The 17623-nt window shown below is 38.2% G+C and overlaps 1 protein-coding gene across 1 annotated transcript in view; it reads right to left on the bottom strand.

The window, feature by feature from the left end:
* Positions 1–258: 258 nt before the first annotated feature.
* LVRN (laeverin) overlaps positions 259–17623 on the bottom strand; it is a 40969-nt gene continuing 23604 nt past the window's right edge. The window contains exons 11-20 of the mRNA XM_062018791.1: positions 16271–16347; positions 13297–13436; positions 12174–12229; positions 10774–10927; positions 9820–9914; positions 8732–8839; positions 4935–5105; positions 2480–2620; positions 1167–1242; positions 259–405 (exon numbers count right to left, since the gene is read on the bottom strand). Of these exons, the coding sequence (XP_061874775.1) occupies positions 259–405; positions 1167–1242; positions 2480–2620; positions 4935–5105; positions 8732–8839; positions 9820–9914; positions 10774–10927; positions 12174–12229; positions 13297–13436; positions 16271–16347 (1165 nt within the window). The remainder of the gene's footprint in view (positions 406–1166; positions 1243–2479; positions 2621–4934; positions 5106–8731; positions 8840–9819; positions 9915–10773; positions 10928–12173; positions 12230–13296; positions 13437–16270; positions 16348–17623) is intronic.

Here is a 17623-nt window from a genome sequence, read left to right as displayed (position 1 = left end):
GATGCCAGATTATTAGCAACATATCCCTACTAATAACTCATCCCATAGAAAACTAATTTAGATTTCATATGAAAATATATCTGTCATTTCTTTTGTTGAATTGTTCTTTTATTTGTGAATTCTTTTACCCTGACTTTCCATTTGGGAAGACAACCTCAGGACTCATAAAAATGTGCTTTATCTTTAATTACATCTTAAATTGAATACCAAAATGCTGGTGCATCACACTCTAAAATACAGTGGAAGTGATTTTCCAAGTCAATCATCTTCATTTTTCTGTAACCAGTTGGCAACTTTGATGAGCAGTTCCCTCCTTTCCATATTTTCAAATCTTGTAAACTCCAGTAGTAGAGTAGTAGCCACTTGCTCATCCTCTTCCAGTGTAGCATTATAAAAAACCTGCAACTGAGGAAACTAACACATGAGCTTAGTTCATGTGGCTTCATTTGCAGTAAGCAACTACGTACCTAACAGATGCTTCGGACAGAAGCACACAGAAGAAAATTTTTCTTATAATGACAGATACTAGCAGTTTAGGCTGGCATAGAAATGTAGACCACATGCAAGACAACATGACAGCTGAGCTGCTGAGAAAAGGAGATAATATTCTGGAAGGAATCTCAGGAGACTTGGACTGGAGGCAAAAGAACAAGAAGAGTATGAGACGAGTAGTGATAGATTTGTCAAAGGCATTGATGTGGGTTACTGTGGGAAATGAGACAGCCTACAGCCACCTCCAACAGACTTCCACCCTTTAGCAGGTTTCCTGACACCCATCCCCTTTTTCAAGATGTATAGCAGCCCAATTAAAAAGTAGCGTTCATGGGCTCACCTGGGATGCCACACAGTCAAAAGGAAAGAACTGTATCCCATGAGTAGGCCTGCTGCTCTTACACTGCAGCCACACTGAGCAGGACAATGTCCACCCCTAAACAAAAGCTCACTTTCACACCATGCTTAACAGCCAATGTCACACATAGACTGCAGGACTGTGAGTGTATTTTCACATGTTTACTTCTCAGGTGAGGAAGTGTCATTTGTCTCAATGTCTCAGCACAGCAACATTATACAATATATTCTGAGATTTCTTAAAAAAAACAGGATAATTTAAGATCCGTATTTACAAACTGGCAACAAAGGGCAAACTAACTGCTCTTCTGATTTACCTCTTGGATCTGTGTATCTGTATTGATATATCTTCCCATGACTCTCAAAACATTGTGTAATAATTCCTTCCCATACCTGTAAAATTGAGATAAAAGGTCCTTCAAACAGCATGTTCGTAAATACATGAAATTTCATCTCACTTGAAAATACCCCCACTATTTAGTTATTATTTACTGCACTGGAAATACAAACTGAGCTGAAGTTTGCAATTCACTGCTCTTTTTACCCTTTAAAAAAAATGCTGTAACACTTAATTCAGAGATTTGAGCAAAGCTGAAGCACACTAATTACCCTTCATCTTCATTTCCCAATAAGATCTGGTATTTTTACTTTGGACACATGAAGTCTTTGCTTAAAATGGGTAATCTTTGTGAGCACATACAGCCAAACTAAGCTAGAGAGAATAATCAATGACGGTTCTAATGTAGTGCTTCTGTTGGTGTCTTGAGGATGTTGTATAAATTAACACCCTCACTGTTCTTTTAGTCTGAAAATAATGGGTCAGCTTCCCAGCAAATTTCTGATCACTAGAGAACACAGAAAAGCTACGTCAGGGAACAAGCTAGCATTACACAAATCTGCTACGGCTTGCCTTTTCTAGCATTAGCAGTGAAGCTTACACGTTTGAATATTCTCAGATGGCTGGTTTTGCTTGTCCTGCAACTAAAAGATGCTGATGGATTCCTCTACCACCAAATGCAGCAGGAATGCACTCTGTCACAGCCCTGCTGCTTTTCACTGTTGCCATGGAGAGAGGGAGAATCTTTGAACAGTCACCAAAATCCTTGCTTTGCTCAAGACAGGTAGCCCAAGCTCCCCTGCAGTTCACCTGTGTCAGTGTAGGTGGGCTGGAGATGGGATGGGACTGAACTCAGCGAACAATACTGTAGCTGTCCCTTGCAGCACTTGTAAACCTGTATGGTCCAATCCCCCATCTCTCCCTACTCACTTTGGAAAAGAAGCTACAATCTTACTCCAGTATTTTACACCCATGCTTGTGAAATACTGTAGATAAACTCATTTTTAGAGTCAGATATTCCAGGAAATTTAACACTTAAAACACTGAAACTTTATGAACATACTAATTTTTAAAGTATTCTGTCTGACATGAGCTCTTTTTTGACACTGAGCCCTGATTAGGGTTGAGTCCTCTGAAAACCCTGCCCTGCATACTTAGGGAATTGTATCAATCATTACAACAAAGCCATCTCTAGAAGGAAAGTGTGCACCTGCATTTTACAGCTCAAACATAGAGGAAGAAGCCAAAAAGCCACAAAAATAAAGGAAACTCAAAACTACTTGCTTACCATACCTTTCGCTTAAGAGTGGCCAATTTTCTGTAACAAATTCCCAGCCTATACGGTGCCCGATATCCTTAGTCATCACATATAAGATGATGATCGAAGTATGATTGGAAGAAAATAATGTATCACTGAGTCCATATTGCAGGTATCTGTTAGAAAATAAGGTAATAATTGTATCTGTCGCTGTTTAGCAGTGATGATCTGGAAATACCACCCAATTCAGAAAAATTCCTGTCTCAACAAACATCAGAATGTGGAAGTTTACAGCAAAGTTCATGTCACTCTGAGCTGTGTATTCAGCTTGGGTTTTGTCCTCACATTGGTCAAATCCCATTCTTGTACACTGATTCTGTACTTCTCAGTAAAATGAGGGTGTAGCACATCAGGTGGATATATGTACTTTCAGACTGACAGCCACTGCCAGCAGATGACTCTGTGGAAGGGCAAACTGTGCCTCAGTTTCTAGAGAGTCACTTTGTTGTGATGCAGATGGAGCCTAGAGTGCAAGCCAGCAGTGAGACTCCCTGTTATGCACAGGGGACCTGTCCATAGTGCCCTGTACAAGAAGATCAAACGACAAGGGGTTTGGAATGCTTTCACGGGAGCTAAGGCATGATTTCAGAACTATTTAAGGAACTAACTACTTATGATGTCAGTGGAAGCAAGTGCCTGAATATCTTGAAAAACTAACTACTCCCTCTGTTGCCTCAGCATTTCCCCTTGCACTCCTACTTTCAGGGAGCACTGTGAAAGAGTTATCTTCTCACAGGATCTTGCAGGCTGCTACTTATGGGTAGACTGGATGGGTTTCTCCCATTTCCATGCCACCACCATGCTTAACAGAATGGACAAAAGATGTGAGGGCGAGGAAAAACCCATGTTAACATTTCTCACCCCTAAAAAACTTTCAGGGTGACATTCAGAAAAAAATCAGATTGGCTTATGAACTATTGAGTTACAAGGAGGAAGGAGGTCCCCAGGGCTAGCCTGTGCCAATGACAACACCATAAAGGACCACAGATAGGTGGAAAATCGGCATCGCTGTTTGGACGTCACTTCACAACCCATCTTGCCTTCTTCTCAGGCATATTTGTTCTGTCTTGTCAAATGACTGCCATCACAAGAGCAGGTGGCTGGTAAGAGAAATGTCTCTGCTACTTTCAGAGCTTTAGACCCATTGAGTTTATGCCAAATCTTGGATGATAATTCTTTACGGCATCACTGGCAAATTTCTGCCCTTTGACAAATCCTTCCACTACGGTGGACATGGCAGACTAGAGCATTTGCTTCACATCTTTTTACTGATAAAGCAAAAAGATGCCAGTGAAAGATAATAAATACACTATTCTAAATTGTGTTCAGGAAGTGTTTGGACAACACTATTAGGATGGGTCAGGAGTTACAACTCAATCATCTTCACGGATCTGTTCCAACTCAGGATATTGTATCATTCTGTGAAGCTGGAAAATTTTAAAATTGCTTTTCCATGTTGAGTCTGCACTTCAAATGGCAAAAAAATTCATTTTTGCCCTTAACCTGGGCTATTTGGCTTCCACACACAAGGTAAATTAAGGGGATTGGGCAGCACTTTTTTCTGTAGTGTTCAGTGACAGGACAAGGGGTAATGGACAAAAGCTGGAACACAAAAGTTCCACCCAAACTTAAGGAAAATCTTCTTTACTGTTCAGGTGAGGGAGCCCTGGCACAGGCTGCCCAGGGAGGGTGTGGAATCTCCTTCTCTGGAGGTTTTCAAAACCTGCCTGGACTCATTCCTGAGTGACCAGGTCCAGGTGGACCTGCTTGAGCAGGGGCATGACAGTGGATGATCTTTAGAGGTCCCTTCCAATCCCTACCATTCTGTGATTCTATGATTCTGTGATTCTTTACATAGACTTTGACCCTGTAGCTTGGAAACATAATAAGCAGAGGAGTATTGGAAAATTATATACAACCATGAACAGAAGCAAAAACCATCAAAGCAAACTATGGTAACTACTGCTTCTTACAGTGCAGACAGTAAGGACAGACAATGGGTTCCAAGTTAAGAAAACACCACAGAACAAGTATAAAACAAACCAAAAGGAAGCATGTTTTCATACAACATGCAATTATATTATGGGATGTGGTGCCATAGTCTGCTATAAAGCCTGAAGGTATAATTTTAGTTCAAAAAGGTCACTGACAGAAGACAGAACCAGTGTTAGACATGACAAACTAGTTAACAGCTAGGGGAATACCGTTCTCAGTGATTATCAGCATCTGGGGTGTTATACCACCAGGAGGACCATTTCTGTTTGCCCTGTTTATCATACTCTCTTCATTAGAAAACTCTATAAATTCTTCCAGTGCCATAAGGCACGTACTTCTAGAGAAGGCAAACCTCCATCAAGTTTTCACAGTACAATATTTGTGTTCTTATTATTTATTTCTATATACACAAAGATATATTTTGATCAAGGTCACCTGTAAAGTAACCATGACTCTTTGGCACAGCTCATGGCAGAGAGCAGGATGTCTTTATCTTCCTTTGTGGAGTCAGTATGGTTATACATTTCCCATGCAAAATTCCATTCTTTATCACTTCCCACTGCAACAGCATAGCAGCAGACTGTTCTTCTAATTAAAAAGGGAATTCTGCAAAGCAAAATATGATTAACAGGTATTGTATTATTGTAAAGTCAAAACCAGCAGTTAACACATAACTGATAAGTTTATTTACATTTGAAAGATTCACAAGAAAGTGAGTATAAAGGAACAACCTAAATAAGGCTAGGAAAATTGATTGCTTTATTCATGACTTAAACATTTTAAAAGCATGCAGTTTAAAGGCAAACAAAATAAGTTTTTTTAGAACAGCTGGTCTGAGTTCTTTTGTGTGCATACAGTACCAATGCTACTCTTTCACATCACAGTCTTTATCACACCATTAAAGAGTATATGGCTGCATACAAGCATCACCCCACACAAATATTTTCAAAGCTTCCTCAGTGAACGCGCATCCAGCAGGAAGGGCCACGTGCAGCATAAGTAGAAAGAGAAGGGTCATTTCTCCATGCAACAGGCACCCTCCTATTACTCCCACCCCAGGGGAGAGTCCTCAATATGGTGATGACTTTCATAACAGAAATTGAATGCAAACACTATCAGAGTAATATGTCATCTATAAAGGTTGAACAGAAAGGTTCTCTAGTAGCAATGATGTATCTCTGACATTAAGGCACTATCAATGCTTTCCAGGGGTAGCAACGTATGCTACTATGTGGGGTATCTGAAAACAGTTTAAATTAATGATGTCTTGGACTATTTCTCTGTAAGAAATGTTTAACTTCCCAATGGTATACTGTTAATGTGCTTAGCATTACAAGATTGCAAGTAGAGATGTAAAAACTATCTTCCATTAGATCAGGAAACACACCTGGAAAACCAGATAAGCTTCTGGTCACAAAAGCCATTTTTCAGGTTCAAAACTGGAAATAGCAAATACAAACATAAACATAATTTGACAAAAATTCCCCTAAATTTCAGTAAACTGTCCTAGAGAAATGGTATCAGCAGAAGGAGACACAATACTAGTCAGAACAAAGGCTATATGACAGCAGTCTTCAAAAGGTAGAAACAAGTAAATTATAAGCTCTGTAAACTACGAAAGACTAGTGGGCATGAGAGAGAGAGTGCTGGCTGTTTGGCATGACAGACGTAATTTGTTAAGAAATTATAATGTAAGATGTAAGGATTTAGACAGTCCTTTTGTGGGTGGTGGATCTCACTGTAACAACAACAGAAAGTGTGGGCATGTTATATATTTACTTCAAAAAGTAGTATGGATTCATTTACCTGGGTATGTGCTGGAACATGAAGCACCTGCCACCAAGAATGACAGTTATTGAGACTGAGTGGTTATGTCAAGGTAAAGTATAGTCCTGTAAGGAATCCTCTTCTGACAGATCTTGTTTGAGTTACAGGGTCTAGTAATTTGTTTAATAATCACTTCACAACATTGCAGAAAGAAGCCATGGTAGTGTCCTAATAGGGTAAAGCAGCTTTGGCTAAAATACAGCTGTTTTGTTTTGCTACTGCAGCTATTCCAATAGTTTCAAGAAAATGTTGGTTATCGAGTGCAAAGCTGCTGTGGGTGAAGTGCTAACAGACAAGCTCTGTGTATCATTTGGCTACAGTTCTGATGCTCAGCATTCAAGGGAGGCTGTGCAGGCAGTTTGCTATGGGACAATGACTTGCTGGCTCATGACATCTATGGTGGCCCTGAAGTTGTTCACAGTTGGCCATTAGTTCACAGAGGAAGCCCAATGTGCTGCCAAGAGACTTCAGAACTCAAGGTTCTCTTAGATGAGGGATGGGCCTTACTACTCTTGGTATTTTTTCTAGGAGTGGTTGTGTGCTTTGACGTGACTGTTCTGCCAGGACTATCTTGTTTCTACATCTTGGGGATGATGCAAAAAGCTGCTTGGAAGAAAAGTGAATTATTTCACATAATTTTCCTGGAGGTAACACAGACTTCTTAACTTTTGAGAGCAACAGCAGTATAAGGCTACCTTTAGTAAATAACTAAAAGGTGCAGGAACGTTGTCCCTTCCTCTACACTTATTTCCTTCTTTCAAAGGAAAGAGAATATATCAATTTAGCAAGCTTCACTCCTATAAGCTAAAACCAGTAAAACTGAGAAGCTGGTCAGGAATCACATCACTTGTTGTCTGTATGGAACAGATAAAAATGCACTGTAGCAAGTCCTGTTAAGTTCTGTCAGGAACTGTTTGGAAATATTTGTCTGAAAGCTGATCACCTTATATGAAAGGGAAAAGCATACTCCCTTCCACGGATATGAGAATCCTACGGGGTTCCATTTGTGGCAGAACAGCTATAGTGTGTTGTTACAAATTTTGCACTCAAGATGGAGAAGATAAGAGCATCTAAAGGGATCTGCCTGTGAAATGTGAGCCAAAAGTTTATTGTACTCTCTTCCTTTTCTATCCAGCATATTAAAGGCTTCCTCTTTAACTGAACATGAACTGTGATGTGTCATTTGAAACTTTTCACTTAATAAAACTCATAGTTGTATTTCCACACTTATAGCCACATGCAGGGTGAGGCTGTAGTGTCCCTTTGAACTTATCTCAGTGCTAGGAAGGCCAGTGAAATCAATCTTCTCCATCTAATTCAAAACCAGGTCAGCTAATGTATTTCACAGACTTTCCAGCTCTGTAATTCAGATAAGGTATGTACCGCTCCACCAGAAAAAAAAATAATCAAATGTTATTAATAGAGGCAGATAGGTGACTATTTTGAAAACAGCCTAAGAATTCAGCATAGGATTGTTGCTTTTAGTGTGAGGTAGTAAAAATATTCTCTTTGGAACATAACAGAACATATTTAGGATATTTAAAGTTTTCAGTTTCACTGCAAAGAACAATTTGGTTAATTATGATGAAGATTACCATGAAGCTACTTTAAAAACTCACAAGCAGAAAACTACAATTACTTAGCCAACAGAGATACAAGTAACAAGAAGATATTTATTATAACAAAAAAGTACCCAAAAAACTTTAAATAGTCACTCACCGGTGCCAAGTCTATTGCATAGAAAAAAATCAAAAGAAAGAGGGAGGAAAAGAGAGTAAGAATTCATTACACCTTTTTTTTTTTTTAAAAAACGAAACACTTGAATACAGAAATTCTGATCCTGGCAGAGCCCAGACTCCATCCTCATAGTCCAGAAACTTGAATACTAGGCTCCAATACCAGCTTAAGAACCAATAGCTGTTCTGTTACCTCTTTATATCAATACAGAACATGCACAGCAATTTGAAGGTCTCACCATGGGCAGGTGCCTGTATCACATAAACATAATTTCACTCAGTTCTGATTAGAGAAAGCTTAGAAATTGAGTTGGCACACATGATAACCCTAACACAGTATTGCAGCGAAGAGATTTGATATTTGGGAGATCAGCCCTAATCTGAGCTGTTTTGTGGCTAAACAGATTTTGGCCTTCAAGGCAAAAATCTGCATCCTGCAGCCTGAAAAGTGTACGTAAAAAGCAATAATTACAAAATCATTATAAAGCTGGGATTTGAGGAGGAGGAGGGGGTTAGGGTAGCACAATTAGGCTTAAATTCTGTCATTCTTTTGATAAAGAAGAGCAATATAGAGGAGCATTCCTCATTCTCCCTCTCACATGTAACAGCCCTTTAACTTTCCACCTCACTTGGGCATGCACACTTCTAAGAGCACATTAACACTCTTACTTGTACTCAGGGTTGTCCATCCACTTAGCATACAGTTCAGATGCCAGATTCAAACAGTCTTGGAGGCCCAGCCAGCACGCTGTTGCAAAAAGTTTTTCCAAATACTGTCTTGAAGGAAGTCAAAATAGCAAGATATGTATTCCACATTTGGAGTATGTGAACTGTACTTGATCAGCATATTTTCAGTACATGATGTCATTAACTCAGGAGAACCTCTACTAGAAATAGTTGGGATTTAACAAATACATTAAAACCCCACCCAACCTACCAAAAATGGGTTATTACCATCAATATTCACTGACATTAGTGAGGCTACCAATGTACTACCCTTATTTTTTTTCCTGTGGTTTATATTTCTTTTAGTAGTTTTAAGAGAGTAGCTGCATCTAGTCCAAATCACTCTGACATTCAAGACTCTGTCTGCAGTGGCCTTGCACAACAAAGTATTATAAAGTTCTAATGATTGATCCATAAATCATATCTGAAGTTCACTGGTCTCAGTTTATCCCCAACTGGCAGTGGCCTGCCGAGTCTGTTCTCCAACAAACAAAAGCTACCATTCAGATCATTAAACTCAAATACTCTTTCCTAACCGACAACCCCTCTGCATTTGTGAGGCTTTTACATGGCCCTTTAGATCTCTCGGGTGCTTTCCAGTCAGCTGTCTCCTCAGGCCCATGCCAAGCTGAACTGTGTTCTCAGTTACTCTTCCTATAGCATGCACTTCCCTTCAGTAATTCCCCTAGTCACCACTGATTTAGCAATCATTCCTGCAGGCCATCCTGAGGCCTCAGAAGGTTTTTGCAAGACAAAAGAAGACTGTTAAACTATAGGGTTTTGTGGGGTTTTGGTTTTTGTTTTTGGTGATATACTGAAAAAATCCCAAACTATGCTCATACTGCAGCTCAATTTACGGTTTCATCATAAGTAACATACACTTACAAGACAGCAAAAAAAAAAAACCCACCCTGAGTTTCATCCACATTAATTAGAGCACTTTTCCTGTATTTTGTATTTAAATTTACAAAGTGCAACACATCAGATCCAATCACATTAGAACAAACTTTTGAGAAAAGCAAAATACTTACTGAGCAAAATAGTCATCTTGCAAAGCATCAACATTTTGATGAATAAAACCTGCATAATAATGGTATATTGGCAACATTCTCTTTAAAAGGTATTTCTTTTAAAAAAAGAGAAAGAAAAAGTACTTTAATTTGGATGCAAGTTTTTATTTTACTGTATTTTTCTTTACTTACTCAGATTTATCCAAAATATTTTCCACTATTGATTTCTTGATACCACAGTGCATTAAAATAAAGTAAAATAAAATTCAAAATGCCTGTAAATCCATTCAAACTGGTAACTTAGCATTTCACATCACTAGGATCTTTGAACTCATTGTGAAAGAAAGCAAAACAAACACTTATTCTCAAAGGACAGAAAAACAACTTCTCAATAGAAAATACTTGCTTCTTCTCACATATTTTAAACATAACTTTACTTCTACAACTTAAGAGAATATTTTTGTGAGACTGTACTTGGAAATGAGACAGAATCTTCTCAGGTAGCTCAAATATGGGAGAGAATTGTCTCAGTATCCAAACCCAATTCCTTGTTTCTCTCCATGAAGATGAACTGGATAGCAGTACAAAACACAGGGTACATACACACTACATGCCTTCTATACATAGCAGTGTTACTCCTTTTCCTTACTATTGACCATTTGCTAGTAACTGATAGTCCTGTTTTCTCGATCCTTAGTTTTAGAAAAATCTAGCACCAAGTGTAATATAAAGAATGTGAATATATTTTTGCATTACAACAGGAATTGCTCAACATTCAATGATACTAATCATTAACTAATACATACAACGCCTCCTCCTATTTAAAAACAGTTGACAAAATTATGCAAAGGGAATATCAAGAACTGTGACCCATAATAGTCGTCATTACGTCCTTGAGAATTTAAAAAGCATTTATTTTAGTCTAATTTATTTAAATAGACTAGTGTCTTTGCTAACTATCAATAAAAGTGATACCTTTAATTGTGGGTATACTTCATAGTTCTTCAGAGTACTTTCCAAATTCTCAGGTATTAAGTTTAACAATACCACATTCCATATGAAGAGTTCATCTTCTCTGGCAAGGTACTTGGTTAATTCCAGTGCTGTTTCAATATGAATGTATCCAAACCTATTTGAAAGTAAAAACCCTCACACTTGAGCATATCTATTCACATTAATTACCTACCACTATATCTGTTTATTTATTAAACAGGATACTGCATGGAGAGTGATCTAAAAAATGGAAAAATAAAATAACTATAGAACAGTGGTGCTTTTACGAGCTCAACTATCTTTAATAAAGAGAGCACCGTGCCACTATCAGAGTTAACAGGACAGTGATGGCAGTAAGCATGGCAGTGTGCAGACTGTATTCTGCTTGTGTGTGCAGGACTCAGCATAGACATTTACAGCATACATCCATCTCAAACAAAATGAAGGAAAAAAGCATAGGCTTTGAGTTACAATACATTTGCGGTTTTATTGCTAAACATTGTACTTCCTTTATAGGTTATTTTACAAAATACACATTACCATAAAAAATAATTTAATTCATGTGCACGTTATTTGTGGAATTAACAACTCTGGTGTGGCATTTCTGTGCCTCAGTGTGGAATTATTGTGGAGCCGATTTTTTCCCAACAAAATTCCAATTCAAGCCACTCTCCTCCACTTCTGGTGTAGTAACATATGAGCACACTTTACAGGTACATTCCTTATAAAATGATACTTCTGAGCTCTCTTATGAGAAAAGGACAACTGCATGAAAGAAAGAATGGGAATTTTTACTTTCTCCTCTCAGAGGTTCCTCCACAGGCTCTGAGGAGAGTCAGTGCGCTTTGGCTACCTCCTCCCTGAGCTCCCACATCGCAAGTGTCGGATGCTTTTGGGATCTCTCATACTTCTGAGGCACAGACACATTTATTGCTTCTTTATCTCCCTACAGTACTGCTGATTTCACTAGCACCACAGACATGAACAACTGAGTCATCTATCAGCAAGGGAAATGAAAGAGGTATTAAGAGTGATGCAGGATAGCGCAGCTGAGAGAGCCCAGAATAAATCAAGGAAAATTCAGAATATTCATTCAGAATCTTTTTTTTCTGTTGCGACAAATGTAGGTCAGTTCCTAAAAAATCAATACAATGCCATTATCTAAATATTTCCTAGGAGCTGGAATAAATGTTTAAAGAAATTTTGAAAGAAACCACTCAGCACTGACAGAACAACGGATTAAACACTTAACTCCTCCAGCACTTTGTGAAAACAGCTGTTGTTCTTATGAGACACACACAGGTTGAACAACACAGAAGTAGCAATGCTGAACACAATCATGTAGCTTAGCAATCTCTGAGGCATATTCAAAACATACTTACTGTGACAATGCAAAAACATCATCTATCAGTTGGAACCTGTTGACAGCGGGAATAGCCTGCAGAAAGCATTCACATGCCATTAATAGACCTGAATGTGTCACTAACAGTTTAAAGAAGCTTTATGTTTCAGAAGGGTGAGTTCCTAATTTCTAAGACAAAATTTTCTACAAAACATTCTGCATTTTATGCATGTCAGGGGTGGTATGAAATCTACCCTGAGTTCTGGTGTCCACAGAGGACTGAAAGAGCTCAAATAGAATTGACCGGAACTTCTAAGAAAAATCTCCAACAAAAAAAAAACCCTGCAAACAAAAAAACCCCACCCAAGTTAGGTGTTTTGGGTTTTTTTAAATAATTTCACCAACAGAAATATTGTTTGAGGAAATGTGGAAATAGTAAGCTTTCTCCCAGCTTTCTTTATCCACACTTACTTAACAGCAGATACAGCTCAATCACATAGCCATACCACTAACTCTTTTAGTCATATTTGAGAGAGTGCTCCCAATGAGTAGTCTGGGAATGCACAAGAAGTTGGGTGGGGACACTGCTGGGACAGCTGACCAAATCTGACCAAAGAGATATACTATAGGATGTCATGCCCGGCATACAACCTGGGGGGAGCTGGCCAGAAGGGACTGACTGCTGCTTGGGCATCAGTCACCAGGTGCTGAGCAGCTGCATCACACATTGCTTGAGGGGTTTGTTGTTTCTTCCCTTGAGTTCTATATCTCCTTTTTTTAAAAAAAATCCTTTTCATTACTATTATTATTATTATTATTGCTTATTGTTGTTATTATAATATTTTATTTCATTTTCGTTATTAATATGTTCTTATCTCAACCCATGCATTTTACTCTTTTTTTCAATTCTCCTCCCCATCCCAGTGGAGGCAAGGGGTCTGAGCAAGCAGCTGTGTGGTGTGTAGGTGCTCCTTGAGGTTAAGCCATGACACTCTTCCACTATGAAGGCTAACAGACACTTTAGTGGTGCAACAGTGGTTCACTTCTTCTTATGTGAGTTTCTCATTGTTCTAGATTTTCATCAATACGATTATTGATAAGAACTGCAAGAAGTCCATGGAAAGAGCCTGTTTAGAGGCTTGAGAAAACAAATGTCATCTTACCTTTGGATTATTTTCAAGCAAGTTTGCTAATCTTTTTAAGTTTAATTGATCATAGTTCACTCTGTAGTATCCTCTTAAATTTACATTTAGCAGGATCCAGTCATATTCTGACTCTGATACTTGCATTTCAGGAAACATCTCTGTAAAGTGACAATAGAATGTATAATTTTGTTTTCTGCACACTGATAAGTTCTCCAGCATTTATAAACACCGGACTTGGTGCTCCTCTGAGACACAAGTTTGAGGCTGACCTCAAACAGGGTCCCTCCAAAGCTCTGTGCACTTGTGATCTCTGCTTTGCACAGCAGAACTGCACAAGCAACTGATCTCTCAGGTACTGAGCACCTTAAGATGGAAAAGGGGAGGCTGAAGACCCACTTCGCTGCTACTCTTTAGCTCACAGGCAGCTGTGTGAGTTCAGAAAGGTTATCCAAGAATAAGCATTCTGGATAAGAAGCAATACATGCCTACTGCCTTCCAGTGCTGTTCCAAACCACAGCACTCAGTAACTTATGGAAGAGCTGACTATCTACTAGTATTCACATAAACAGAGATCAAGTAAAGCAAAACAGCTAAGTTTATGGAAGAGATAAGTAACTGAAAAAAATGATTTTAAATAAAATAGTCCCACGATCCTATAGAGTTCCATCATGCACTAAAGATCTCCTCCCAGTCCATCTCATTAGTCCTTACTTTATGTGCATTTGTCTGAATATGTGCTCCTGATAGCCTACAGTACACATGAAGGAGCTAGTGCAGCCCTGAAGGCTCTAAGCTGCCTTGTCAGAAGAGGATTCAAATACTGCTTTAACCAGCTACAAACATAACAATTTAAGGTAGCAAATTTTCTTAAGACAATACATCAATATTGGTGAGTAGTCTAGATTCAGCACTGTTTCACTCTGAAAAGACTACTGAGACTTCAGCATGTCTTGACAGATCAAGATTCATCCTCAGTCATCTTCACAAGTTAAATGAGATGGAAAAGTGGTAGATGACAGATACTGGCTTAACGTTTTAAAACCAGCGTGGGTGGCTAAAACATGGTACTAGCAGTACTTCCCCTATAACAGCATATTCATTCAATGCTCTGCTAATTATCAAGAGCACTTTTAGATTCAATTAAAACAGCAAAAACTCTTCTCCTGTACTGCCCAGGATGAGCAAAATGTTCTCCTGTAACAGCATCATCCTCCTCCTGTGTCTTTTTTCGCTGCACAGACATCTCGCTCAGGAACAGCAATTCCAAGGGCAGAAGCTGAGTATGTAGACAGTGCCTAAGGTGCCCTAAACCAAGAGGACAGGCTTTTAACACTGTACAGTGCAGTGCTGAATGAACACACTCCAGCTGCTGGTATCAGACCACCTTCGAGCTTGGAGTTTAATTCACTCTGTTTAGAAGTAAGACATATTGTCTCCTGCAGAGCACTTTGCAGTAAAAATACACACAAGTGCAATCATTTTCGAGACATTTCCTCTTTATGTACTGCTATGCCACTTCAGCTATTTGAAAATTCAAGCTAAAACTGTACATTGTAGCAAATCTCTCTTCATTTACAAAAATCATTCTGATGAATATCTCTAAATGACAACATAACAGGTCTCCACCAGAAGCCATTTCAATCTTGCAGGAACAAAATGGTAATTGAATTTTAAATTATCCTTAACATTTCTACTTCTGTAAGAAACCATTTGGTTTATTTATGTATCAAAAAGTCAAAAGCAATTTTTTTTCTTTTTAGTCATAAAACATGAATGCAACTTTCTTGGCTGAATAGTGCCTGATACATGGAATTCAAATACAAGTAAAATGTAAAGACTGAATTTCTACTTTACCATAATCCCTTCAGGCAAATTCAACATGATGAGTTCTTTAGAGAAATTCTGTAGCTCTTAAGTCACATGATGGGTGATGAAATGGAATTGGCATCACTTCAATAACACAATCTTAGCACACACCAGTCCTTTCAAGCAAGTGCTGCCTAACAGTTCTTTTCCACAATTTTTCTAACTTTTCATTTTAGCAATCACAGGTTTATTTAACTTTAAAGCATTCAGAGGAATGAACATCTTTTATTGGCTTATGTCCTTCTCTATACACCACTTGATGATCACTATCTTATTGCCCAAAAAACAGGGAAAGTAGCTTTTAACCACTGCAAACAGGGTGGAGAACTGCAATATGCACACGGCGTACTGTACTTTTGCTCTTGAACATTCCACAAATATATCAGTCTCTGTATCTCCTTACAACTGACTCAAAATCTGATGAAGTTCGGGACTGATATGCCAAAGAAAAATGATCCTCCCATTGTAACTCACATTTTTTCTTTCTAAAAAAAAAAAAAAAGCTGCTGATTGAAAAGCATTGAGATAAAAAATAAATTATTTCATTAGAGATGCCTACAAACTGTTTACTAAGGCTTTAGAACTTTAAATGCAAAAATACTCTTATCAAAAGAGTAGAATTTTTTACAGTTTATTGGCATAAACAATGATTAAAAATATTGATTTTCACAGATATACATGCGTGCCAACTTTGAGTCACTTTATAGAGATGGTTTTGATTTTTTTCTGTCTTGTATCTACTACTCAAGCTGATAATTTTCTGATATATCACGGCTGAGGTCCCACTTAAGCTCAAAAGCTGTCATTAACTTTAATAGGAGCTAAGAGTTTGGACTTGCGTGCAAAATAACAAATCAAAATTATTGTGGAATAATACTTATAATATGCGTTTTACTGTATTATTAAAAATAGTCAACTGAAGTTGGATGCGACATAGAAAAAAATGACATACAAACCTATATGAAAATCTATTGCAACACCAAATTAGCACAACAGATAAACACAGACATATCTGAAAATAACTCCAATCTCTCTGTTCAGTTAAAATATATTCTCTGCTTACAGAAAAGTTAGGTGTGTTTTCATCACCTTGGTTTTAGCATGGGTGAACAAATATATTACTTACTGCTGCTTTTATCTAACCACATTAAGGGTTGTGATGATCCATTTCTCATCCAAGAAATAGGAATAATCCATGTGTTACTTAACAAAAAAAAGAGATAGTATATTAATTATTATGGTTAAAAAACCCCTCACTCAATTGATGCTAAACTAGATTGCAGATGAGTTCATTCTAACAAGAATTTCCATTTATGTCCTCTCCTCTCTGATGCACAAAACCTCATCAGATGGATCAGCATTTAGGTTCCTCAAAGACAGGAGAGTTTTAGCATGGTTTTGATAGGTGCTCATACCTAGAATATTGTTCAATCCTAGGTATTTGAACACTCCTCAGTTAATACAACTCATCCTACTTCTGGAGTTCCTTTTCAGAACTTTCAAAACTAGAAAAGGCCCCAGGCAAGCAATACAACTGTAATTCTCACAACTGTAACTTCCTTTCTGAGGGAATATAAAACTCCTATCAAAAACAGATGAAAGTTTCAAAACCCTGAAAAGTTACATAATAGACATCTTGGATTTTCTTACAGTCACATAGTACAGCCTTTTGCTGTCTATGGCAAAGGACTTAACATTTGTAACTTGGAACTCCTTATGCGAGCTAACCAAAATGCCTGAATGGACTAATGCTCTGCAATTTCTGTAGCTTGTGAGTAAAAGAAAATGTGGTTCTCATCAAAATTTCTTTTGGCTGCTTGTATGACAAGCAATAGCAGCCAGGAAAAAACTGCTTTGGGTTTTGCCCTCCTTTATACCTTTTCCCCATGTAAGAACTAATCTCACGAGTGCTGTCCATACATGCCAATGCTCATGACAACTGCTGAATTTCATAGAAGTTCAAATCTAGCCATGAGTTTCCAAAGTAGGTCACCAAAGGCAGCTCCTCCTATCACTGTTTTTAGTTATCTAAATAAGCAACACATCTTTGAAAAGTACCAGGCACTTACTAACAAGAACTTCAGAGCTGCATGTCAGGTACTCGGCACTTTCTGAGAAAGAGGTTGTTTATTTAGGTGCTTAAATGCAATCCCTTTTTCCTTGCCAAGCAGAAGAGATTGGGAATATGTGCACTGGAAAGAAGCTACAGTATGGTTCATATAGGTCTCCAGTCTATACAACTGAGAGATAAAGAAAAAAGTCAGACAAAAGTCCTACCCTGTTCACAGCCTGGGCCTGTGTCTGTCCTTACAAAGCCATCACGGGGCCAGAAAAGTCACAGGTCCAGAGGAAAGCAATATCCTGGCAATACAAGTGGCTTGCCAGTCTCAAATAGATTTAACTTGACAGTTCGCAACAAGAAAAACCGTGAAGTTAAAAAATCAGATGCTCAAGACATAGTGTCCTAATTGAACAGTTT

The sequence above is a fragment of the Colius striatus genome, chromosome Z, assembly GCF_028858725.1.
Source record: "Colius striatus isolate bColStr4 chromosome Z, bColStr4.1.hap1, whole genome shotgun sequence".
NCBI classification, from domain to species: domain Eukaryota; kingdom Metazoa; phylum Chordata; class Aves; order Coliiformes; family Coliidae; genus Colius; species Colius striatus.
Note: the sequence above shows the minus strand (reverse complement) of the source record. Positions and strands in the feature narration are given on the sequence as shown.